This window comes from Haliotis rufescens, unplaced genomic scaffold (genome assembly GCF_023055435.1).
Source record: "Haliotis rufescens isolate VD_foot unplaced genomic scaffold, xgHalRufe1.0.p SCAF_6, whole genome shotgun sequence".
Lineage (NCBI taxonomy): Eukaryota > Metazoa > Mollusca > Gastropoda > Lepetellida > Haliotidae > Haliotis > Haliotis rufescens.
The window spans coordinates 60,468,177-60,495,512 of NW_025964334.1; the positions used below are offsets into that span (position 1 = coordinate 60,468,177).

The 27,336-nt window shown below is 46.0% G+C and overlaps 2 protein-coding genes across 4 annotated transcripts; one reads left to right on the forward strand and one right to left on the reverse strand.

Moving 5' to 3' along the window:
• The first annotated feature begins 353 nt into the window (after positions 1–353).
• On the forward strand, positions 354–26,465 carry LOC124121716 (major egg antigen-like). 3 transcript variants are annotated; one of them, XM_046484773.2, is made up of 2 exons: positions 354–620; positions 23,687–26,465. In XM_046484773.2, the coding sequence occupies exon 2, from the start codon at positions 23,717–23,719 to the stop codon at positions 24,671–24,673; it is 957 nt and encodes a 318-aa protein (XP_046340729.1). In that variant the 5' UTR covers positions 354–620; positions 23,687–23,716; the 3' UTR covers positions 24,674–26,465. The 3 variants fall into 3 exon arrangements, with proteins under 3 accessions (XP_046340729.1, XP_046340732.1, XP_046340730.1); XM_046484776.2 differs by lacking the exon at positions 354–620 and adding an exon at positions 11,657–11,801; XM_046484774.2 differs by lacking the exon at positions 354–620 and adding an exon at positions 13,219–13,453.
• LOC124121702 (sialidase-like) lies at positions 6,227–22,379 on the reverse strand. The gene is made up of 3 exons (XM_046484754.2): positions 22,256–22,379; positions 7,263–7,995; positions 6,227–6,287 (listed from the first exon to the last, which is right to left on the reverse strand). Exons 1-3 carry the CDS (start codon positions 22,377–22,379, stop codon positions 6,227–6,229), a joined length of 918 nt encoding a protein of 305 aa, XP_046340710.2.
• Positions 26,466–27,336: the final 871 nt, after the last annotated feature.

Below are 27,336 nucleotides of genomic sequence, written 5' to 3' on the forward strand. Positions count from 1 at the left end.
TTTTTTCCATCATTTATCTTGTTTGATAGAGGGATGACGGGCAAAAACAGTCCCCTTCTGTACTTCTGGGTCACTCAAAGATGAACATGTCACGTTATCGCCTTCAGCAGCAGATCACAGCAGACGACAACCACACCATGTTTACGCCATATGTGCACTAGCTTCTTCCACGGACACAACGTAGAAATAAATTATGAAATATAAATATATTTCACTATATGTCAAAATCACTCGTTTAATTTATTTATGCAAATCACCTTTATTATGACGTCACGATCAGTATAAAGCGTATTGTGTGCAGGTCCTACCCATATATCGTCTGCCCCCGCACGTGCCGGCCGCCATCTTGGATGGGTGCAGCGGTAGCGGCTGTTTCGCAGAGAGTAGTGACAGATATCAAAAACGCGAGAATTATTCAGCATTGCTCAGATTCCGCGTAGGGAGGATCCCAAACCACATCCCGCACCCCCTACTTTTACAAATAGACTGGCCTAGCTAGCGGTTGCACCCAGCAAAATACGAGTAGGAATCGGTCGTCTGCTAGCGCCCCAACAGGTTTACATTTTACTGGATTTTTCTCGGATTGGATTGTATCGACACCGACAAGGAATACCCTACAGGTAAGAATCTCTCTGTTGTCTCCGTGTCTGTGAGTGACATGATTCTAGCGCTTAGGAACAGGCGTTGATTTCACGCCTGCCAAATAACATTGGTTCCGATCAGATGCTGATATCGATTTTATGGCTGTCACGTGACTGTGGTGCGAGCTCGTATAGCCTGTTTTTCAGATCGGTGGACAACAAGACTATCATTTGATGGGAAGGCTGACGGTGATTTGACCGCAATTTCTCTTTATGCAGCAATAATGGTTAAATGACATAAGATCATGTACTTTTGTTGAGCATTAAACCACATGATCACGTAACTAATAATAATAACAAACAAACTCGCAGACGAGGCCGAACCAGCAGATAAATAAATCATGCAGACATGCAAAAATGTTCTTTATCGACTGAAGAATTCAAGACGCATTACATCACGTAGAGAAGCTGTATATCGCAACAGTCGTACAGTCGTACAGTCGTACTCGTTTACTGTCTGCTGTCCGTATTTGTTATATCGGAAACTAAAGAATAACTTCGAGTATCAAATCATGTTCCCATTTTGCCAGGATTCCTCGACATGCAACAGACTTGCATCCATACTTAGCTTATCGTTATCGGGTGTTCCAGTGTTCCAGGGTCAGAACATAAAGCATGTTTACAGATAGTGTTTCTGTCAGTGGCGACATTTCCCGGACAGTTTTCACGCACTGCATTGTTTCGAGTGTGCTGGCTGCTGCAGGCGGTTTAGTCCGCCTGAGAGAGGGTGTGCAGTGGGTCAGTGAGAGATATCTATTCTCATCTCTACTGGGCGTGATACTCGACAAACACGGAACCAGCCCCTCGCTGTGATAACGGCGAAGTGGGATGCAGCAGGCACGTTATCTGTCTTTTTACTTTTTTATCTTGTCTATAAAAACTCAGGACTCTTTAGGCATTTTCTTGGGGTAAGGAAAACTGGTAAAAATGTATTCCTCTTTTATGTACAGGTTAGGTGAAAAAAAATAAAACATAGATGAATGTCACAATTACAAGGTTTGTCACCTGTTAAATAGTTTTATGTCAGCTCCACTTCCGTACCTGCGCAGCGATGCATATTACCTGGCGAGAAGATTAACAACGGGAGACCCTTCGTAGTGAAGAAATTCGGATTATATAATGCTGATCTTTGGCCAAAGTTAAACAATCTGCTGCAAAACAATTCGCCTTCAAGTGGGGGTATACTATTACCGACTAAATGTTTGGGGGCGTTGGAAGACCCTGGTTTTGTAGATGGTTGCTGAACAGGATATGCCAGACCGTACCCACGACTAAAAGTGAAAAACAATTAATAATTTTGTAGTTGTTAAAGTATACTACCCTAGAGAAATTAAGAACACTCGAAGCTTTCTTATTGCTATAGTTAATCTGTCATGCCGTGGCAGATTAACCATACTGATATATAGAATTGTTTTAAGTCGATTTTAGCAATGTCCCAGCAATAACACAGCGGAGGACACCAGAAATGGACTTCACACGTTGTACCCATGCCGGGAATCGAACCCGGACATTCGGCGTGACTAGCGAACGCTTTAACCACTAGGCTGCCCCTCACAGTAATATGAAAGAATCGGGTGTTCCTTAATTTCTTTTGAGTAGTATATTTATCCTCCATCACTCAACAAGACTTCGACTGTGATGGTAATGATGATGGTGGCAATGTATCTGTTACCATGGTGATGATGTGTTTATCTTGTCAGGCAATTGTGGACTTTGATTGATGTGAATGAGATACGAGATGTCAGAGGTCTAGATAACTTGTTAAGTAGTTGAGTATTTACTCCAGGGTTTCTATTTATATTGGGTTATTACATTTTTCATTGGTAACCAACATTTTTTCACTCATCTATTCATCACTCTATTGGGTATTTCCAAAAAAGAGTGAACAGTTCAGATTTAAAAAAATGAAATTACGTTTTAGATGTATATAACCATGATAACTGTTCTAAATATATAGGCTTGACTCGGATAGTAAATTAGCTCGTAATTGTGTTTCGGAAATTAGCTCCTTTGTACGCATGTTGAAAAAGCTTCATTGGGTATTTACGCGTGCTGTTTTTACACATTTGAGTTCTTGATTAAATACATACGTTTCTGTACGCAAGTTAATTAAAAGTAATTGGGTTTGAATATTTTGGGGGGTATTTAACGCAAATACGCTGCTTATCTGTAGCTCTGACTGATGGTGTTCAATGCCTAATGTGTACCCGCAGTGATGGTGTGTTTCTACAGTGCCAGTATATTACCACGCACCTGTTGTGTGGGGAGCTGTCGGCCTACTGTCTCCCGGCTGGGGGGAGACGCACCTATGTTCCGTGTGTCTTTATTAGGCATCATGGAGTTGCCCAGAGTCCTTGGAGACATGATCAGGAAGTTTTAGTGACAGCGAGATGTCGGTGGGGTCGGTGATGGTGGAATGAGTGGTTTGCCAAGGGCGGTGTTTAGGGGTGGGTAGTTCAGGGCGGTGTTGAGAGGTGGGTAGTTTAGGACAGTGTTGAGGGGTGAGTAGTTAAGGTCGGTGTTTAGGGGTGGGTAGTTCAGGGCGGTGTTTAGGGGTGGGTAGTTTAGGGCGATGTTTAGGGGTGGGTAGTTCAGGGCGGTGGTTAGGGGTGGGTGGGTAGTTTAGGGCGATGTTTAGGGTTGGGTAGTTCAGGGTGGTGTTTAGGGGTGGGTAGTTCAGGGCGGGATTTTGGGGGTGGGTAGTTCAGGGCGGTGTTTAGGGGTGGGTAGTTTAGGGCGATGTTTAGGGGTGGGTAGTTCAGGGCGGTGGTTAGGGTTGGGTAGTTTAGGGTTGGGTAGTTCAGGGTGGTGTTTAGGGGTGGGGTAGTTCGGGGCGATGTTTAGGGCCGGGTAGTTCAGGGTGGTGTTTAGGGGTGGGTAGTTTTGGGGTGGGTAGTTCAGGGCGGTGTTTAGGGATGGGTAGTTCAGGGCGGTGTTTAGGGGTGGGTAGTTTAGGGCGGTGTTGAGGGGTGGGTAGTTCAGGGCGGTGTTTAGGGATGGATAGTTCAGGGGTGGGTAGTTTAGGGCGGTGTTGAGGGGTGGGTAGTTCAGGGCGGTGTTTAGGGGTGGGTAGTTCAGGGCGGTGTTTAGGGGTGGGTAGTTTAGGGTGGTGTTTAGTGGTGGGTAGTTCAGGGCGGTGTTTACTACTGTTTAGGGGTGGTTAGTTTAGGGCGGTGTTGATGGGTGGGTAGTGTAGGGTGGTGTTTTGGGGTGGGTAGTGTAGGGCGGTGTTTAAGGGTGGGTAGTTTAGGGCGGTGTTTAGGGGTGGGTAGTTTAGGGTGGTGTTTAGGGGTGCTTAGTTGAAGGTGATGTTTATAAAATAAATAGGAGCCAAGAGACTTTCTTCATTTTCTGATACTGCAGTAATCTAGACCTGCCAAACATTATAGATTTGCATGGGCTGTATTTGTTTCAGGGTCTGTATTACAGACATGTGTACTTTATAAACATCTGCCAGTGAAACATATTCCGGTCCTGTGTAGTAAGTCCCTGAACACGACGGTAGTCCTTATGCTGAGTGTGAAGTCACGTGTCAGGTCACTGAAGTCACGTGTCAGTGGCACGACCTTTTTGTTTCGTCGGCTACGATGACATAACCAACAGTCACCGAGCCTGACCACCCGACCTATTTAGTTGTCTCTTACGACCAGCATGATAAGGAACCAACCCCGTCCCGGAATCTCCGGGGTTTGAACAATAGCTCTGTTTTAACACAGCGTGTCTGCTTCTTGTGGGAGGGAAGCATGGAGTAACATGGATAAAACCGGGAGCCTGGACGTGGTGATGACGACATCACGGCTGGGATGAACTTAACTTCAAACCATCACAGCAAGTCCCTGTGTTACATGGAGAAGAACAATGGCCGCGCTTTTATTAACACTTTCTACTTTGAAAAACACTACACTGCTGAAGCTGTGTCCATGACTTGCCGCTGACTCGAAGGCTGTTTGCTTTAGTTACTGAGAGGGAATGGAACTATTGGCTATTTCTCATCAGCTGCTGTGGGCTGTGATGGCCGGCCACTGTGGGCTGTTCTAGACGGTTCAGAGTCGATTGCCTTTCCCTTGATTATGTAGTTTGTTAACAGGGTTCAGCCGACTGAGTAGAATGGAAATACTAACGTCATTGATTACTCGCGGAATGTACGGTAGCCTGTTCGGACCAACTGGTAAACCTGTGCAAACAATCTCTAAATACATTGAACAAATCTTCAGTGTTGTTCGGTTGAGCACGGACTTGTATAGGTCCGTGGTTTGAGCTAAGCTTCACTAGCTCATAAACACGAGGAAAAACTCATTGATTAATCTGAGTGAAGTATGGAAGCCCAATTGGGGCATCTCTGTGTGTGATGCCCGTCAGTTCGAAATGCTACCGTGTTTTTTAATACTGTTTATACAATGTCGATTTTTAGCCAGTTACCCGAAAAGCGATAAAATTCCTCAAAACCAACAACAGCATTGCGTGCATACCAATTTCAAGCAGATTTCAATTCCAAAATCAATCTCAAATTATTTGACATAAAACTGGTTTATCGGAAACGGTTCTGTAGATCGTATCAGAATATTTATAAGCCTGTCTTTTGTACCCTGGAAGTATCGGCGGTCGCTGGGGGATGTGATTGTGTGTTGGGGAAACATCGCTGTGTGGAGTTCCCGGCCTGTGTGGGCCTGGGGTGATTGATCGGGGAGCGACAGATTTGTATGGAAGTCCGTGTGGACAATAACACCCGGATTAATTCGAGGGAGGCTGTCAGACGCTCTCTTATGAGTCTTCATTAGACTTGCTGCAGGACTTGAAATATCTTCCTTCCTTATTCGCTTGCACTATCGGCTGGTACGCCATGATGGTTGTCTGCCGCCATCCGTATACACATGGTCCACTGGAGTGAGTGAGTGAGTGAGTTGGGTTTAACGCCGCTTTTAACAGTATTCCAGTTATATCGCGGCGTGTCAGCTTAACGTGGGAGGAAAGCCCGAAGTGATGCAGGTCTCAGACGTTTACCACTTCGGTGAAACCCACGAGCACGGGCATGGTGCTGACAAACCTAGAAACATAATCGGGGTGAACCGGGATTCGAACCCACAATCATAGGTTTCTGGCGTGCCCAAGGGACGCAACTCTGCACAGCGAATCGCGGCGCCTTAGACGACTGGGCCACCCGTGCCCCCTGGTCCACTGGAAGTATGGAAGAACAACCATCGTGCTTTCCATCACAAGGTGCGCGTCATGTTAGATCATAGAGACGCATGGTACGTCGCGTTAGATCTCAAAGACCCATTGTACGCCATGTGAGATTTTGCAAATACGTTAGAATATGCAATCATATGTCGTAATCAATGTTAGTATGATTAAAATGATACGCTGCACATCATGTCAGATCATAGAGACGCATGGTACGTCACGTTGGATAATAGAGAGACAAGGTACGTCACATTGGATCATAGAGATACAAGGTACTTCACGTTAGGACTAAGAGACACATGGTAGATCACATTAGGTCTGGAGAGATATGGTACGTCAAGTTAGGTCATAGACACACTGCACACCACGTTAGATCATAGAGACGCATGGTACGTCACGTTGGATCATAGAGACGCATGGTACGTCACGTTGGATCGTAGAGAGACGCGGTACGTCACGTGAGGCCTGGAGACACATGGTATGTCACGTTAGGTCATAGACACACTGCACACCACGGTAGAAGATAGAGCCGCATGGTACGTCACGTTGGATCATAGAGACGCATGGTACGTCACGTTGGATCATAGAGAGACACGGTACGTCACGGTAGGTCATCGAGACACATTACGTCCCGATGGATCATAGAGACACGGCACGTCACGATAGGTCATAATCGTAACCATGTAATCAATGCTAGTATGTATGAGGAACATATTGGAACGTCCCGTTAATTAAAATGACACGCTGTACATCACGTTAGGTCCTAGAGAGACATTATAGGTCATAAAGACACATGGTACGTCTCGTTAGGTCATAGAGAGACAAGGCGCGTCACGCTGGATTGTGAAGAGACGTGGTTCGTCTAGGTCTCTTCACTAGTACGTGGGAAGAAAACACGGGGTACGTCACATTAGACGTACATTAACAACGATTCGTTAGAAAAGACAGGAACATCCACAGCGTGGATTTTATAAGCATGAAACCTCGAAAAAATTAACACGGTTTATTCCGAACGACAGTTAAGGGCTTCACGACTGAATTCATCCAAATCATCGTCCGTCTCTTGCTTCAGTGTGATAAACATTCGAAGGGAAGAGACTGCCGTACAGTCTAGGCCACCTCTTAGACATTTAGACTTTTATACGGTTTACAAAATTTGAATCGAAAATATGTCAAAATATTTTTCAAAGCGCTGTTGCCACTTTGAAACTAGTGCCGTCGACTTCTTGTTTGCCATGTCATTGGTCGATCAAAGTTCGCGAAAGGTCGTTCTGACATGACCTGTAATTATTTTGTTTTGCCGTAGTGAGAACTAAGATCTGATTTTAATGAGAATGCATCATTACTCCTTGGCTATACATACGGCAACCAGTACAGCAGTTTCTCCAGCATCTTGCAGGTACATGCTACCAGATGTCAAGTAATAGTGACATTTCTGACCCGCTGGGAAGCACTGCTGGATCCGCTACACTGAAGTCTGCAGGATCCGCTACACTGTAGTCTGCAGGATCCGCTACACTGGAGTCTGCAGGATCCGCTACACTGGAGTCTACAGGATACGCTACATTGGAGTATGCAGGATCCACCACACTGTAGTCTGCAGGATCTGCTACACTGGAGTCTGCAGGATCTGCTACACTGGAGTCTGCAGGATCCGCTACACTGGAGTCTGCAGGATCCGCTACACTGGAGTCTGCAGGATCCGCTACACTGGAGTCTACAGGATCCGCTACACTGGAGTCTACAGGATCCGCTACACTGGAGTCTGCAGGATCCGCTTCACTGGAGTCTGCAGGATCCGCTACACTGGAGTCTGCAGGATCCGCTACACTGTAGTCTGCAGGATCCCCTACACTGGAGTCTGCAGGATCCGCTACACTGGAGTCTACAGGATACGCTACATTGGAGTCTGCAGGATCCACCACACTGTAGTCTGCAGGATCCGCTACACTGGAGTCTGAAGGATCTGCTACACTGGAGTCTGCAGGATCCGCTACACTGGAGTCTGCAGGATCCGCTACACTGGAGTCTGCAGGATCCGCTACACTGGAGTCTACAGGATCCGCTACACTGGAGTCTGCAGGATCCGCTTCACTGGAGTCTGCAGGATCCGCTACACTGGAGTCTGCAGGATCCGCTACACTGGAGTCTGCAGGATCCGCTACACTGGAGTCTGCAGGATCCGCCAGTTTGATAAGATGTGTAGATACTCACAACCCCGTGTTAGATAGACACTGTCTGCTGCAAATCCCGTGGCTGGTGATGTAGGGAAGGGGGAAACCACATCGATCTGCGCCTAACCCCACTCTCCACATCCCCCGGGACGTGAATACAACGGCTCCTGGGTCGTCAACGAGGGCAGGGCGAGGAGGCGATCAATGGAATTGGATAACTAGCAAGCACTGATTTAATGGTTTAGTGCCCTTGAAGGATCCGACCCATTTCATCACAGACTTGACGGCGTTAACTCAAGTGGCACCAACCCACTCCACTCAGTGCCTCATCTTCTACGTCATTAAGTATACAGATTACTCCCCATCATCACACGTGACATCAACCACGACACTACCCCTGTCGTCAGATCTGATGCCTGGATGTAAATTATATAATTACTCACAACTCAAGACCTACTCGATGTCCGAGGGTAGGGTCTTATGATTAACGCCAGGCAGTACGTTACCGCTATAGAACTGTCTCTGGGTGAAGACAGGATATAACAGATTTAACGGTGGCCTTATTACCACATTCAGTAACATTTAGGTCCAATCGATGTCGTAACGCCCCACTTTGAACATGCCTTTAAGATGAGATGTTTCACAGAGGGGGGTGAACGTCTACTGCAGGGAGGGGATTACTGCCGTCTGATTGGGGCCTATTGAATGGGTAACGCTCATCTGGTAAAATGCCTTGCCCTCAGAAGGTGAAATGGACTGAATATGATTGCCCAGCTCGGGAATTTATTGCTTTGCCGGAATTAAGATACGGTACATTTAAGTAAAGGGAGTCTTTGAGAAGGACGTTTATTCGCTGACTATTGCCTCACAGCAGAACGTTGATGTTTACAGATTTGATCGAGCCATTGATTTGAGATGGAGAGTGCGGCAGAGTGTTTGCTCAGTGGAGGAAGTCTGTCGTCAGACAGTCAGGTCGGGGGAACCAGAAGCTGATGAACAGAGGAACTGGGAGCTCATCGCGCTGTGCACGTTCTGTGTACATGGCTGTCAGGCTCCCTCGGCTGAAACACACTGCGTCCCCCTTCTCAATCCTTAAAGACGCCACTCTCTGATAGAAATGATTGTGGTCAAACATACAGTCATATCGTCATTCAACCGTGGTCATACTGACATTTTAAACTGTGGTCATACCGACATTTTAAACTGTGGTCATACCGACATTTTAAACCATGGTCATACCGACATTTTTAACCATGGTCATATCGACATTTTAAAGCGTGGTCATACCGACATTTTAAACCATGGTCATATCGACATTTTTAACCATGGTCATATCGACATTTTAAAGCGTGGTCATACCAACATTTTAAACCGTGGTCATACCTACATTTTAAACCGGGGTCATACTGACATTTTTAACCATGGTCATATCGACAGTATAAACCACTGTCATACCGTCATTATAAATAATGGTCATACCGTCATTATAAACCATGGTCATACCGTCATTATAAACCATAGTCATACCAACATAATAAAGAAAACATGGTCACAATGACAGCAGGCAGGTTGTAGTCGTGTGTGTGAAACGACGTTGAAGTCTCGTGTGTGTAACAACGCTTTTGTCTTTTGTGTGTAACGTTGAAGTCTCGTGTGTGTGACGACGCTGTAGTCTTGTGTGTGTAACGTTGTAGTCTTGTGTGTGTAAAGTTGTAGTCTTGTGTGTGTAAAGTTGTAGTCTTGTGTGTGTAACGTTGTAGTCTTGTGTGTGTAACGTTGTAGTCTTATGTGTGTAACAGTGTAGTCTTGTGTGTGTAACGTTGTAGTCTTATGTGTGTAACGTTGTAGCCTTGTGTGTGTGACGTTGTAGTCTTGTGTGTGTAACGTTGTAGCCTTGTGTGTGTGACGACGCTGTAGTCTTGTGTGTGTAACGTTGTAGTCTTGTGTGTGTAATGTTGTAGTCTCGTGTGTGTAACGTTGTAGTGTTGTGTGTGTAACGTTGTAGTCTTATGTGTGTAACGTTGTAGTCTTGTGTGTGTAACGTTGTAGTCTTGTGTGTGTAACGTTGTAGTCTTATGTGTATAACGTTGTAGTGTTGTGTGTGTAACGTTGTAGTGTTGTGTGTGTAACGTTGTAGTCTTATGTGTGTAACAGTGTAGTCTTGTGTGTGTAACGTTGTAGTCTTATGTGTGTAGCGACGTGGTAGTCTTGTGTGTGTAACGACGCTGTAGTCTTGTGTGTGTAGCGACGTTGTAGTCTTGTGTGTGTAACGTTGTAGTCTTGTGTGTGTAACGTTGTAGTCTTATGTGTGTAACGTTGTAGTCTTGTGTGTGTAACGTTGTAGTCGTGTGTGTGTAACGTTGTAGTCTTGTGTGTGTAACGTTGTAGTCTCGTGTGTGTAACGTTGTAGTCTTGTGTGTGTAACGATGTTGTAGTCTCGTGTGTGTAACGTTGTAGTCTTGTGTGTGTAACGTTGTAGTCTTGTGTGTGTAACGTTGTAGTGTTGTGTGTGTTGCGTTGTTGATATGACTGTGTTCTCCTGGAACCTTCGTGTACAGCAGGATGGCAACTGTTTTTGTTTCGCCTCAGGAGGCTGGCCGGAGATGGGTCCATCTTTAAGTCATCTTCATCGTTAATAGGTCGTCTTTCAAGCACAGCTTGGACATATATCCTTCAGCTGATGTGCAGTTAGTGTCGGCTATGTCCTCGTTACTGTGGTGGGGCGTGATATGGACAATAGTTTCCTAATCAGATACACCTGGACATCCCGCCCTGCTCACACTGGGTGACTGGACCCGCTCACCAGGCAACTCGGCAGTCAGTTCACCTTTCACGACCTCCAGACGTCTTCATACGTCGGATGTTTACCTACATCACCAAGCAATACCAACTCACAGCGCCCCCTCCACCGTCACAGCAACCTCTATACTCCTCACCACGCCCTATTCACACCTCACAGCGCCCCCTGTGAAACCGCATCTCACAGCGTCTCCTATACCCCTCACCGCGCCGTGTTCACACCTCACAGCGCCCCTATACATCTCACAGCGCCCCCTATGCTCCTCACCGTGCCGTCTTCACACCTCACAGCGCCCCCTACGCATCTCACAGCGCTCCTATACACCTATACCTACATGCCATACCCAATCACACACAAATGTATCAAATCATTCACACATCCTATAAAGGGGCGATTAGATAGACTAGTGGTTAAAGCTTTCGCTCGTCACGCAAAATACCCGGGTTCTATTCCCAACATGGTTAAAACGTGTGAAGGCCATTTCTTTTGTCCCCCGCCCTGATATTGCTGGAATATTGCTAAAATCGGCATAAAACCATACTCACTCACTGCTCCCTTACAAATGATTAGCTTGAGAAAAACGGGTCTAAGGAATATTTTATGCTCTTTAACAGTGAAAAACACGGGCCTGGCATAACAGCCACATTGATTGGACGATTTCTCCCTAAATGCAGGCATGTTGTTTATGTCCTAACGTGATAAGAGAGACGTGAGTGGTTCCTGATCGATTGTTTCGCTTGTGGGTGATGTGCAGCAGGTTTATGTGCGCGCCAATCAATTGCTCCCCCTGTTGAGCCATGCCATAACACATTCTAATCACCAGCTCGTTGTTAAAACAGCGTATGATCAACGGTCGGTTATTCCTGGGTGCTTGGCGAGATGACCTGTTTTGTAAGAAGGGGCATGTTCCTGTAAAGACTTATCGATTCCCTCAAGTCAACGTCTTGTGATACCCCCTCCCAGGACACCTTGAACGGGGCTGGAGAATCGTTTCCAAACCAGCAGGTACTTGCCACATTGCTCGGTTTTCTGCCATTAAGGATTAACTCACAATTTCCACATGGTAATCATATTACTGAACTGCATCGCTCGGGTGAAACTAGACTTGCTGCAAGGTTGTGTTGGTCGCTCCCGGGGGATTAACCGTTATTATATTTCGTTATGATTAAAACTTATGAACATTATGTTTTATGATCCATGGTAAAATAACGCTTCGCTTCATTCCACTGAGAAGCGCTGGTAGAGGTGTCGAGTTTCAATTGATTCCTTGATACCAGATAGATGGCCCTTTACTGCTGCTGGGGCTCTGTCAGCAGATCAGCGGGAATACGATTGTTCAGTATTAGGCTCAGACTAGTTCATGCTTCTGCTGACGTAATGTAGGATGAAAGGTAAGTCTCACCTCAGTGGCAGACCTCAATAACATGTTTCACTAGTGGGTTTCACCTCAGTGGATGACCTCAACAGCCTGCTTCATTCGTTGGTTTCACCTCAGTGGCTGACCTTAACAACCTGCTTCATTCACGGGTTTCACCTAAGTGACAGACCTCAACAAACTGTTTCATTCGTGGGTTTCACCTTAGTGACAGACCTCAACAAACTGTTTCATTCGTGGGTTTCACCTTAGTGGCAGACCTCAACAAACTGTTTCATTCGTGGGTTTCACCTCACTGGCAGAACTCAACAACATGTTTCACTAGTGGGTTTCACCTTAGTGGCAGACCTCAACAACCTGTTTCATTCGTGGGTTTCACCTTAGTGGCAGACCTTAACAACCTGTTTCATTCCTGGGTTTCACCTAAGTGGCAGACCTCAACAACCTGTTTCATTCGTGGGTTTCACCTTAGTGGCAGACCTCAACAAACTGTTTCATTCGTGGGTTTCACCTCACTGGCAGAACTCAACAACATGTTTCACTAGTGGGTTTCACCTTAGTGGCAGACCTCAACAACCTGTTTCATTCGTGGGTTTCACCTTAGTGGCAGACCTCAACAACCTGCTTCACTTGTGGGTTTCATCCTAAGCGGCAGACCTCAACACCCTGCTTCATTCGTAGGTTTCACCTTAGTGGCAGACCTCAACGACCTGTTTCATTCGTGGGTTTCACCTAACTGGCCGATCTCAACAACCTGCTTCACTAGAGGGTTTCACCTAACTGGCCGATCTCAACAACCTGCTTCACTCACGGGTTTCACCTTAGTGGCAGACCTCAATAACCTGCTTCATTCGGGGGTTTCACCTAACTGGCAGACCCCAATAATTTGCTTCAGTTTCACTCACTCTCTCCCTCACTCACCCCAACCAACCAACGACTCACTCACTCACTCATCTGTATATCTACAAAGTTTCCTTCGCCTCATGTAAAGATATTCAAGCGGGGGCCTGTGTAAGTCTAGTCTTGAGGGAATCTCCCCTAGCTGAGGTGTCCGTGAGGTCGGTAGAGCGGCTGGGATAGACGTCGCTGGTCGTCGTCCAAGTCGGTCCGGGCGGTGTTTGTGTTGGCTCCGTCTGCCGTTACTGTCACGTCACACACCTGGAGTGTAACATACCTGCTGATTTACCTGTCAGGTACCATCGACAGGCGGCGTTCTTTGATCTGTCAGTTGGTCAGGACACGATCAGCATGGGAATCACGATCAAGGAAATGTTGGGTCGGGGTAAGTTTTTTTTTTCTCTTTGATAATCAGATGTAGTGTAACCGGGTAACAGAATACCGTACATTAGTTACATTGTTGACAGGGGTATAGTCGTCACAGATGTGGCTCAGTTTGTGATGTTACAAAAAAAATATACTGTCGTGCTACACAAATTGACACGATCAAATTTTGTGACCTCATAATATATTTGATACTTTTCAACGGTAGTATTTCACATCTCATACTATGTGGGTCATTTGTGACGTCATACCAGGAACCACGACACGGGATGGGTAGCTGTTGAAACAAGCACCTGAATTTCGAAATCGGTGCCACGACAGTGAAATAGACAACCGCGTGCAGGGGACTATATCTGTCAATCATATATCTGTCAATCATGTGTCGCTTCAACCTCGGATCACTTACTGTAGGTATAATACTTATATCACGCCGAGTGATAACCTCCATATCATGTCTAGATCTTGTGTCACTTAAGTTATGTCGTCTTACGTTGGTCGACGTATCGGGAATAAACACGTCGACAGTGATCGATGTACAGATGTGTCACTTGTTGAATTCTATACCATATGTCGCAAGAGTGGTTACTAGTTTCAATGCATACTTTGATAAGGCAGTTACTTCCTCACAGTGTTGAACAACACTCGGCTATAGTCGTCTGTGTATTAAACCTATTCTGTATGACATGGCGGTGTGACATTCACGTTGAATATTAATGCTTCATGTAATGTTATTGACAATGACAGGAATACACCCAACACGTATTGGTGATGTAAATGATTTACTATAGAGAAGGGACTAGTACAGTAGAAATAGCAACCTCGCTATGTCAACATCTGACGCGGGCACGGAGGAATGTTGAGTCTATTTACGGTCGATTTGAAACGCGCGGCACACGCCCACGAATATAGGTGACCCTGACAATGTGACGCATTGACAATAGGTAGCCTGCTGTAGGCGACATGAATCGCCCCAGTATGGATGTAGGGAGCCTGACACATGGCACAGCATCTTCCTCTAACTCAACAGTTGATGCAGATACAGATGAACATGGCTGGCTGGGTACAAGCAAATGAAGCAACTGTTCGGTGTGGGCGATATTGATCAGGTTTCTGCACCTGGTTGAGTATATATGAATATTGATAAACAAGGAAAGGTGTTTCACGGTGAATGAGGAAAATGTTTTTATCAGCCGCGGAGGGGTATTATTTGGTCAACAAGAGATACGATTATGCGGTATAACGTCCTTGCCGTGGGGGGTGGGGAGGGGGCAAGGGTCCTCCTGATCCTTTTATGTTTGAGTGAGTGTGTATGGTTTTACGCCGCTTTTAGCAATATTCAAGCAATATCACGGCGGGGGACACCAGAAATGGCTTCACACGCGGTACCCATGTCGGGAATAGAACCCATGTCTTCGGCATGACGAGCGAACGCCTTAACCACTAGGCTACCCGACTGCCCCTAATATATATGAAATACGTGACAATGAACTTTGTAATAATACAATGCCAATCTATTATTGGACCGGTTTACCGCTTTCGCAGTCCCCTGATACTTCCTTAAGTATTGTGTGAAGAGGAAACTATTCCGTTTGCCGAGATTATCCGTGGGACCTTGTTAATCTGTGCTATTACTGGGGTTGTGTTTGTTAGGGTCTGGTTAAAACAGTGGAGTGTTTGTTCAGTGACTCGTGTTTGCCAGTGTTAATTATGCTGTGTCAGCAGTCGATGTTATTGAGGCGAACTCGGGGACGTTTAACTGTGTTGACAATGAAGGAGTGGACGTCAACACATCGAATCGCTATGGAATACTCGCCGGGACATCTTATTTAAAACGGGATATATGTGTACGTCGGACAATGACAAACTTGTCGAGATATTGTATTTATAACAATATGATTTGTACGTCGAACTATGGCAGATCTGTCGGGACATTGTTTTGTTATAAAATAATGACGTGTCCGTGGAACTATGGCAGATCTGTCGGGACATCTTCGGGTTTTTAAGATAATGATGTGTACGTCCAACTGTGGCAAATCTGTGGGGACCTATTTTTGTTATAAAATTATGACCTGTACGTCGAACAATGGCAGATCTGTCGAGACATCTTCTTCTCTTTAAATAACGATGTGTACGTCGAACTATGGCAAATCTGTCGGGACATCATATTTGTGACAATATGTGATCTTCAAATTATGGGGGGGCGGTCGGGTAGCCTAGTGGTTAAAGCGTTCGCTCGTCACGCCGAAGACCCGGGTTCGATTCCCGACATGGGTACAATGTGTGAAGCCCATTTCTGGTGTCCCCCGCCGTGAAATTGCTGGAATAATGCTAAAAGCGGCGTAAAATCAAACTCACTCACTCACTCACTCACTCACTTCAAATTATGGCAGACCAGCTGGAACATTTGGTGCATCGTACAGAAACCAGGACGTGTCTGCGCTGCCACACACCTCCAGTAGTAGACTTGATGAGGGTATTCTGTAATTATACACGTGTGAACAGAACAAGAACAGAACAGAAGTTTATTCAATATTTTAGGCCATATGACCTATAGTACAGTAGTGTTTGTTTTTTGTATCAACATTGTACAGTCACGTGTGGGTAATAATAAGTTTACATAAAATATTATCGTCTAATTTCAAAAATCTTCTTCAGGAATATTGACAGAGATGATATTGTATTTGCATTGCAGGAGTTCAACAAATTTCTCATCAGTTGTTCATCTTTGTACATAGTTGAAATCATAGGGAGGTATCTATTTCTAAGAAACTGATAATATTTACAAATGAGAAGTACATGAAACTCATCCTCAACATAGCCTTCATTACAATAACGGCATAAACTACTTTCTTTATCTTGTACATTTTTCTTTCTGAGATTGTTAACATTAAAATTATGTAATGATATACGTAATTTACACAAAGATCTTCTCAAAGTTCTATCCTGAAGTACAGATACATATTTTTCAGGAACAAGTAAAGATTTTATATTCGTATAATGGCATAAAAACCTTGAGGATGATATTTGACAGTGCCAATCTTGTGAGAATATATCAACTAATCTTTCCTTAAGCATGAAGATAAATAGTTTATCATTTCCAACATCTTGAGATATCCATGCAAGAGAAAAACCAGACATACAAAGAATATTCCTGATATCAGACACCCATAAACAATATTTACCCTTTTCATCCAAGGCTTTTAACATATTATAACAATGAAGAGGAAATCTATTTGAATTCATACGAAGTAGCTTTATCCAATATTTAACTGCCCGTATACACGTGTGGCACTGCTAGGATGTCATGGCTGTGTGGGTAGTCTTTGCACAATGCTATTGCGCCATGGGGTCCGACTAGGTTGCTTTCACCATGTTGTTGAATGTTGAACTGAATAGAAATAAATAGGTGCCTGAAATCTCCACGTTCGTCTCCATGGTAACGTGCTATTGAGTATTCAGCGAGGATTCAAACACCATCTCCCTCATGATTAGCAATGGCCTATCACCACATCCATGGGTTTCACAAAAGTGGTCAGTGTCTTGGATCTTGTTTGTTTGTTTTGTTTGTTGTTTAACACTCAGCAATGTTCCACCTAATGACGGCGGTCTGTAAATAATCGAGTCTGGACTAGACAAATCAGTGATTGACATCATGAACATCGATCCACGCAATATGGAAACGATGACATGCATCGACCAAGTCAGCGAGCCTGACCACCCGATCCCGTTAGTCGCCTCTTACAACAAGCATAGTCGCCTTTTACGGCAAGCATGGGTTGCTGAAGACCTATTCTACCCCGGATCTTGTTCTTGGATCTAAAACCTGCACTGCCACGTCATACAGAAAGAATATAGAAGTTGACTCTGCAGTCTTTAAATTTAACTGAAAGAGTGAGTATGGTTTTACGCCGCTTTTAGCAATATTCCAGCAATATTACGACGGGGGACACCACAAAAAGGCTTCACACATTGTAACGTGTGGGGAATCGAACCCGGTTCTTCGGCGTGATGAGCGAACGCTTAAACCACTAGGCTACCCCACCCAAATGTGAAGCTCATTTCTGATGTCCCCCGCCGTGATATTGCTGGAATAATGCTAAATGCCCGTAAAACCATACTCACTCACTCCCATCCCCCACCCCCCACTCCCCACCCCCCTCCGTGATATTGCTGGAATATTGCTAAAAGCGCGTAAAACCATACTCACTCACTTCACGTTTATGAGTGTGGCGTGCGGTGTACATTACACCACCTTGTTACAGTCGATGTAGTCTTCCCATCTCTGACACGGCTCTCACACGTATCGCGATACCGAGATAAATGATCGTTTTTCCCCTCATTTACTCATTACGAGACCATAAATAGCCATCAGCTTCAACAAGTGCCCTGAAAATACCACGGTAACACTTGAGACTATTTCTGTGCGGCTTCAAAGTCAAACACGTCACTTCCGGTGCCTCCACAGATCTGCCTGTCGTGTACAATTCGGTGGGATTCACTCCCATGGTCAGATCTCGTCGCTCACATCTTGGCCATACCTGTCTGGCCACGTTAGTGGTCCGTTCTGGAATTGATGTCGACTTTTGTTCTTGTTTCCCGGAGTGTAGATGGGATGAACTCAGTGTACACTGTCACATCTCGTTTCACGTGTTCTAGGTTTGGTTGGATGGTTTGTTGTTTAACGCCGCACTCAGCAATATTCCAGCTATATGACGGCGGTCTGTAAATAATCGAGTCTGGACCAGACAATCCAGTGATTGATATCATGAGCATCGCGATCCACGCAATTGGGATCGATGATCGTGCATCAACCAAGTCAGCGAGCCTGACCACCCGATCCCGTTAGTCGCCTTTTACGACAAGCATAGTCGCCATTTACGGCAAGCATGGGTTGCTGAAGACCTATTCTACCCCGGATCTTCACGGGTTCGTTTCCTAGGGTACATGCCTGCGTGAATGGTAGGTGTAAGAGGCAGTGAGTGAATTGAGTTTAACGCCGCTTTGAACAGTGTATCAGGTGAGGTGAGGTGAGATAAATTGGTGAGGTAACATCTTTTTGTATGACGCGCCCGGGGATGGAACCCCGGACCTCCCGCTCTCTGGGATGACGTAAAAGATGGTATTTGTTGTTACCCTGCCTGGCGCTCGGTAATAAGGGGCTAAACAAGGACTGGTCGGCTTGGAGTCAGTATACTGTGTCTGAGTGGGGTATTCATGTTAAACTGCGGCATGGTATCTCAGTGAGCTAGCAATATAAATCGGCATCAGTCTGGACTAGTACAAGCAGCTACACACACACTCACACACGTGGCTATATGAGTGCAATAATCTTTGACGCGACGTTAAAACCCATTTCACCTCACCTCACCTCACCTCATCTCATCTCACCTCACCTCACCTCACCTCACCTGGGTGGACGCTCTACCACCAGACAAGGGAGGTGGTCTTCAGTTATATCATCTTGATGTGGATTAAATGCCCGAGTTGACGCAGCAGGTTCTAACCCACACGCATGGATATGGTGCCCATAAACCAAGATCAGGGGCAGGGCGAAGCTGGGATTCGAACCCCTGATTATGTCCCGGGACGTGCGACTTGAGACCGTGTGAGAGTGTTGCAAAACTGTTAACGTCGATCAGTACCGAGCCCCGTTCCCAAAGCGATCCAAGCGCACCGACTACCGTAAGCCAATGTTACGGTATTGGAGTTAGAACTGTACACGTGAGACTGTACACCTGAGAGTTTACACCTAAGAGTGTAGACCTGAGAGTTTACACCTCAGACTGTACACCTAAGATTGTACACCTGAGAGTTTACACCTGAGTCTGTACACCTACGACTACACATGAAAGTTTACACCTAAGACTGCACCTGAGTCTGTACTCATGAAATTGAACACATGGGATAGAAGGTGTAGACTATAGGCATGAGATGGTACGGTGTGGATGGAGACCCGCTACCACCACTGTCAACGTCAGGTGTTTGTGTGTGTGTGTGTGTGTTAGTGTTAGTGTTAGTGTGTTAGTGTGTGTGTGTGTGTGTGTGTGTGTGTGTGTGTGTGTGTGTGTGTGTGTGTGTGTGTGTGTGCAAGACCATGTTTTACATATGAGTTTTTACACCAACAAGTGCGTCATCTCCTATGTCCGTGTTCACACAGCATCCTTTGGTCCTGGGAGACAGATCCCCCTGCTTCCCCCATCAGCCTCTGTGTGAGGTACATAGCAAGACGCGGTGTTTACTGCCACGTGAAGATCGAAGCACTCAATCCCGGGGGCTTATCACGTCTGGATGTGAGCGGTTTATCGATAAAGCAGAAAGCTTAGAAAGTGTTTCATGCCAATGCAATTTGCTATCAATAAATATTGTAAGAATTTCAACGTCAGCGTGTGTCTGTTAAAAGAATGCAGCAATGGCCGTGTTGAATTGGACTCTTACGAACACAGTAGGGATGGTGTGTGTGTGTGCGCGCGCGCGCGCGCGCGTGAGTAATGTATCTTCTGGGCACGTGTCCCGTGAAGATCCGGCGTAGAATAGGTCTTCAGCAACCTATACTTGCCGTAAAAGGCGACTAGGCTTGTCGTAAGAGGCGACTAACGGGATCGGGTGGTCAGGCTCACTGACTTGGATCGTGGATCGATGCTCATAATGTCAGTCACTGGATTGTCTGCTGCAGACTCAATTATTTACAGACCGCCGTCATATAGCTGGAATATTGCGGCGTTAAACATCAAACAAACAAGAAAACAACCAAACTGGACACGTCAGTCTAGTCCCCAATGTCATGTATCTACTGGACACGTCAGTCTGGTCCCCAATGTCATGTGTCTACTGGACACGTCAGTCTTGTCCCCAATGTCATGTGTCTACTGGACACGTCAGTCTGGTCCCCAATGTCATGTGTCTACTGGACACGTCTGTCTGGTCCCCAATGTCATGTGTCTACTGGACACGTCAGTCTGGTGCACAATGTCATGTGTCTACTGGACACGTCAGTCTGGTCCCCAATGTCATGTGTCTACTGGACACGTCAGTCTGGTGCACAATGTCATGTGTCTACTGGACACGTCAGTCTGGTCCCCAATGTCATGTATCTACTGGACACGTCAGTCTGGTCCCCAATGTCATGTATCTACTGGACACGTCAGTCTGGTCCCCAATGTCATGTGTCTACTGGACACGTCAGTCTGGTCCCCAATGTCATGTGTCTACTGGACACGTCAGTCTGGTCCCCAATGTCATGTATCTACTGGACACGTCAGTCTGGTCCCCAATGTCATGTATCTACTGGACACGTCAGTCTGGTCCCCAATGTCATGTGTCTACTGGACACGTCAGTCTGGTCCCCAATGTCATGCATGACACGTCAGTTGTATGGTCGGTCGTGTCAGATCATTCCAATCTGATGTACCCGGAGAGACACTCGCGTGTCTAAGAGCCTGGAATCCGTGCACAAGGCCGTGAATCCGTGACATTTGCCGAATTCACCCGAATTGTTCCGAGAATCCCAGGCTGGGCGGCACACCAACTTAATGTTTGTGTTTCCTTTGAACGTACATTACATCCGGGGCACGAGGAGACGGGGTCGTGTACACTCCGGGCCCGAGGGGACATAGGTTCCGACGAGAACATACTGCACGTGCCAACAACTGTTATGACCTTGGATACACGCGCTGCGCATTTGTAACACAGTAATGTTCGGATTATATAACGGTATGAGGCCCTATCCCCTGCTGGTTTGTAAAGTACAACCAACAGGCCTTGGGGGGGGGGGGGGGGGGGGGGGGCTGGAGGGGGGAGGGGGGAATTCAGTACATCCGTATCCTCAGGAACATCCTCAAGTGTCTACCTCTTGTGTCGTATGAATAGCACTCAAGCTGATCCCTGAAGCGCATGTGAGTCCGGTAGTAACTTTACAGAGCTACCTTTCTTTCCTGTGTATGTAGTGTTGCGACCCCGCCATTGTGGCTGAGTGGGCTGGAGTGTTAAAGGGTACAACCCATCTACATCAAAGCCCCAGTAGTACCGGCACACAACCTTGCAGTATTTGCTAGACAATGACTGACAATCAGCGTACTTTGAAGATGTAAAGTGGAGTAAGGCCCATCTGATCTTGTGAGGGAGAGCACACGGCGGTATGAATAGACGTTTATAGGACATAACGCCCTCATTGGGCAGGGTCCAAGCATACAATTATGCATTATATTTTGTGTTATGTGAAAGAAAGAGAGAGGAGAGACAGGAAGAGAGAGAGAGAGAATGTTTGTTTGTTGTTTAACGTCACACTCACTCAGTAACACTCCAGCCATATGACGGCGGTCTGTAAATAATCGAGTCTGGACCAGACAATCTAGTGATTGGCATCATGAGCATCGACTTACACAGTTGGTATACGATGACATGCATCAACCAAATCGATCACCTGACCACCCGATCCCGTTAGTCGCCTCTTATTTAAGCAATATTCAAGCCATATAACGGTGTAGGACACCAGGAAGTGACGTCACACAATATCCCCCATGTAGGAAGTCTTCCGATAACGTCCCCAGGGGAACACGTGCCGTGATAATATGGAGAGAAACAGGTCGAGGGAGAGAGTTGGTCGGGTGGGGGGACCTGGAGGAATCTGCCCCCTGTTGTACACACCACCCGGAACCTCGTTATTCAGCTCCGTTCGGTGTGGAGGTGCCGACTGACAGGGTCACGGTATAGGGAGGTAGCAGTGTCAGGTCACGTGGTTCCGCCATCATGGCGTTACCTGTATCCGTGGTGCAATTATCGCGTACTTCATGCATTGTTTATTTACCTTCCAGTGGGAATGTTTCGAAAATAAGCTGCTGAATAGCCATGTACGATGTTGATGCTGATAACGACAGCACTGTAACGGCAGATGGAAACACGGCCGTCCATGCTGCATCCATCTCCGACATGCCAGCGTTCAATTATCTTACCATCTGACTGAGATCCCCCAAGGATAAGGAACGATCGAAACCTGCTGGTGGGTTGAACACAAAGTTGGCAAGTTGGCAAACTAAGAGAGCGTTTAAGTATTTCCCCGGCAGTGAATTCCAGAGGGATCTCTAGGTTACAGTAACCTCCGACTGGAATACTCTCGTCCCCGTGATGCTGCAATGTTGAGATGTAGTTGCGGTGATCAAGGTCGCCAAAGACGTAGCGTTCACGGTCACTTATGTCAAAGAGTTAGTCAACAGAAAGAAGTTGGATATTGATGCCAACATCAGACAATAGACTGGGAATGTATAACCTGTTTTATCTTTGTAATTGTTGTTAACTCGGGGAATGTATTCTTTTGTCTATATCAGGATAAACCTATTTTAATTGCAATAATATTTGTTTCAAAAATGGCTGTTTCGTGTTACAGGAATGAGACTCGTTCGCTAGGCTCTTCTCGCAACTACAATTATTTCCAGGCTATGCAATCACATGTTATTCTTGGTATGTCATGTGTCATGTGTCATGTGTATGTCAGGCGGATAGAGGTGTGTGGCCTGGTCCTGGAGAGGTAGTTCAGTGGTATAGGCGTGTCAGGTGACCGGTTTCGACTTCCCACGTGTGTACACCATGCAGACCCCTTTCAGCACCACATGCCTTCGTATCAAGACCCTCTTATCTTATGAGAAGGGAAACTCACTCACTCACTCACTCACCGTATTATTCACCTCCCATCCTCCAAGTTATGTGATCTTCCTCCAATCATCTGTGACTTGGTTGAGTCGACGGCCGACGGCGGGATCGATGCTCATAATATCAATCACGGGACTGTCTGGCCCAGATTCATTTTTGTACAGACGTAGTATAGCTGGGATGTTGCTGAATGCGGCGTAACTCAACATTCACCTTTCCATCCACTCACCTACTCACCCACTCACCCACTCACCCACTCACCTGGTCCGTGAAGATCCGGGGTAGAATAGGTCTTCACCAACCCACGCTTGCCGTAAAAGGTGACTATGCTTGTCGTAAGAGGCGACTAACGGGATCCGGTGGTCAGGCTCGCTGACTTGGTTGATGCATGTCATCGATCCCAATTGCGTGGATCGATGCTCATGTTGTCAATCACTGGATTGTCAGGTCCAGACTCGATTATTTAAAGAACGCCGTCATATAGCTGGAATATTGCTGAGTTCGGCATGATACAACAAACAAACAAAACAAAACAAAACCAACTCACCTGCTCACACTATGATGAGATGATACAACTGTTCTTCTGTTTCAGGTGACTCGACCCCTCCCCCAGCAAGCTACAATGGCGAGATTCCGATCTGAGCTCCACATTCCGATAAAGAAAGATGATTTGAACTTCCAGGACCGCCAGATCAGTCTGTGGACGGACATGGAAAGCAGGATGGAGCAGCGGAGGAAGGAATGGGAAAATGAGTTCGAGAAGATGCGGCATGACTTCTTCACCCTTAAACCCTCAGAAAAGAGGTCTAGCATCATTCAAATGGACAATAACAAAACTATGTTTGAAACAGACAGTGAGGGACGACAAAAGTTCAAGGTCAGATTTGACGTCAGCGAGTTCAAGGCTGAGGAAATACAGGTCAAAGTTCAGCAATCAAAGATCATTGTGAACGCTCGCCACGAGGAGAAGACCTCCAACTCGACGGTGAGTCGCGAGTACAGCCGACAGGTGGACATTCCCAGCCACGTCGACCCCGACAAGCTGCAGTGTCTCCTCAGCAAGGACGGCATACTCAGTATAGAGGGACCAGTGCAGAACTTGCTGCAAAGGGAGGTAATGCTTCCTATCCAGAGCGACACTACATCAAAGCCACTAGGAGTCGCTACACCCGTGAAGAATCCAATCATAACGGAAGCGGACGGGTCGAGGAGACTTCGGCTTCAGGTGGACGTTGGAGAGTTTAATCCCGAGGACATTGTCGTCAAAACTATGGACAAGAAGCTGATCGTCCACGCGGAGAGGCAAGAGAAGATGACGAACCGAACGCTACATAAGGAGTTTAATAAAGAGTACGATCTTCCGGACAGTGTCGACCCTACAACCATCACGGCCTACATAGCAGAGGACAAACAGCTGACAATAGAAGCGCCCCTGAAGCCCCTTCAGACTCAGCGCAAGTCATATGCCGTGACCCAGAGCTCCAATGTCAGGAAAGTATCTGTTACCAAGGATTCGGCCGTCACCATCACAGACAGCCAAGACAGGCCAATGGTCACCATCAGCGTGCACAGGAGATAGGCGTGTCACATGACACGCACACTTTGATGACGTTTACACATTTACGGTTCTGCTGTTGAGCTATGGATATATCGTCTGTAGACCCCTGGTGGTGTAGATGTTTCCAAGGTGATGACGTCATGGCGCTTTCATCTCATCACGTGATGTCGTCACGCGAGTTGTCATGGAAACAATGTTGACATGTTCACGACTGCTTCCGATGCATGTTCGATATCACCAGAGAAGCTTTCCGATTCAACCCGAGGGTGGCCGATTTAAACAATATTGGTCTTCGGTGTATTTCGGAAAATGGAACGTGCTAATTCTGTGCATACGGAGCGCATATATTCGTCGAGTAGAGAGAAGGCAGGGGTATAGGCGGTGTCCAGGACAGGAATCGGCCGATTTCAGTCAATGTGCTTATGTGAGAGTTATGTCCCGTGTGTGCCCCTGAGTGGCCCCGTGCAATATGGTCACGTGACACCAGGCCATGTGTACAAGTATGACATCCGCAATTCTAATGAATTTCCCATAATTCCAAGTGTGGCTAAGGAGTACTGCTTCCGGTAACAGCAGCAGCAACAGCGGGTCGCGTGCTTGTGATGCGACAACGTTTCAGGATGTAGATAGTTTGTCCACGCTATCCTGTGACACGAAGACAAGATGTATGTCCAGCAGTGATCTATGGTATAGCGGTTGGTAACACTCTAGCTTTAGATATCGCCGTTTACGTACTAGATTGTATATAGAGATAGGCTATTTATTCCACTTGTTTAAGCATATTTTGTTGAATTTTAGAACTGTGATAGTTTCTAGTCTATGTATATTTGAAGCACAGAGGTATAATGTTTTCAATGGTGCTTGCAATATCGCCAATCTATATAATATAAACTGTATGCTTTATGTTATCAGGGGATATCTGTTCTTTAACTGAAGTGTCTGTCTGTCCGTCCGTGCGTCTGTGACAACTCCTGCTAAGGTGTATAAGGGGAGCGTTTAGAACGTTCGTTGCAGGACAGACCCCAGTCTCCACGTCTGGTCATCCATCAGTTCTGAGTTGTTTATTCTGTAATGTGCCTGAATCTAGAAACGGTCCTCGTCGCTTTTTGTCCCAACGTAAATTATCTGTAAAAAAGAAAAGAAATCCAAACTGTACACGAGTATCGGCATGTGTCGACTGATATCCAGGACGAATATATGATTGACCTCAAACAGTGAACAAACTTAATGTGCAGTTTTTTCATCTTAGGCTGGTGGTAGTATTAAGGTATAGGTACTAGATCGTTGTTTAGGCGGGTACGAAACCTCGAAGACTAGATAACCAATGACTCCCCAGATATGCCAGGAATCTCGCCCTCATCGCTGAATGAAAGATGGATACAACCCAGGGCCAAAATAGAAATTCATCTGTTTCAAGTTTATTTAGCTTTTTAAGCATGAAATCTTTCCCTCTGGCAACAACGCTTGAACCGCGGAGATGATCTATTTCTGTTAAACTTATCAGTTATGTGCGGAGGTTGGCATGTTTGGGGATCAGTACTATCTCTACTGGGATGGAGGAGGGGGGGAAGGATGAGGGGGATTACGCCATAACATCTGCCGGGGGATATCTCGTGAATGAATCATTCACAATATGCAGAAATATCTTTCACCTTCAGTGCAGGACTCCATATAGACACCGGCGTATATTTGAGCAGGGGGAATCCAGTCTAAGAAACGCCGTGGCTCCACCCTCCCTTGTTGTTGCCACTATCAGAATTAAATTGTCATCAACACACACACACATACACACACACACACACACACACACACACACCCCTTGTCTTTATAGGCACCCTGCCCGTACAGCCTTTTCAGTCCGAGTTATTGTATCTATGCCATTGAATATATCAACAACAAATATCAAAATAATATTCATGTGATGAGTTGTGTCATCTTTATCACTAATAATTAACTGGTACTATCCTCCGCCTTGGGATTGTAGGTCACAAGTTCTTCGTTATTTGTTCTCAGGATACAGAGTAAAGTTTGTTTTTGAAATCTCACCTTTTTTCGAAAACTGAAACATGTTGATATTTTCATATTGCGGTGGTTGAGAGTGACTTTAATATGGAATGTCTGTTGTTTATTTATTTATTTTATTCATTAGTCGATAGATTTTGGTTTCCTTGCAACCTATCTCAGTACCTGATAGATAAATGGGTATATTTACAACGTATTTTAAAACCTGATGTGGTTTCCTGACAACTTTTCTCAGTACCTGATAGATCTGGTTTTCCTAACGGCATATTTCAGAATCTGGTGGATTTGCATCTCAGAACCTGATAGATGTGGGTTTCCCAACTTATTTCAGTATTATATCGGGGCCGACCCAACATTCAGTGTTATATCGGGGCGACCCAAACATTCAGTGTTATATCGGGACCGATCCAACATTCAGTGTTATATCGGGGCCGACCCAACACTCAGTGTTATATCGGGGATGAGTCCCACATTCAGTGTTATATCAGGGCCGACCCAGCATTCAGTGTTATATCGGGGCCGACCCAACATTCAGTGTTATATCGGGGCCGACCCAAACATTCAGTGTTATATCGGGGACGACCCCAACATTCAGTGTTACATCGGGGACGACTCCGACAGCTTTGTCAACTGCCACCATCGTTGCTGTTTCTGTTAAGTCA

Coding starts and splice junctions, on each gene's coding strand:
- LOC124121716 (XM_046484773.2), top strand. CDS start 23,717: ATGGCGAGATTCCGATCTGAGCTCCACATTCCGATAAAGAAAGATGAT.
- LOC124121702 (XM_046484754.2), bottom strand. CDS start 22,379: ATGTCGGAGATGGATGCAGCATGGACGGCCGTGTTTCCATCTGCCGTT. Junction 7,996..22,255: donor CGAAACATTCCCACTGGAAG/GTAAATAAACAA, acceptor CGGATCCTGCAG/ACTCCAGTGTAGCGGATCCT. Junction 6,288..7,262: donor CCAGCAGTGCTTCCCAGCGG/GTCAGAAATGTC, acceptor ATGTGTCTCCAG/GCCTCACGTGACGTACCGCG.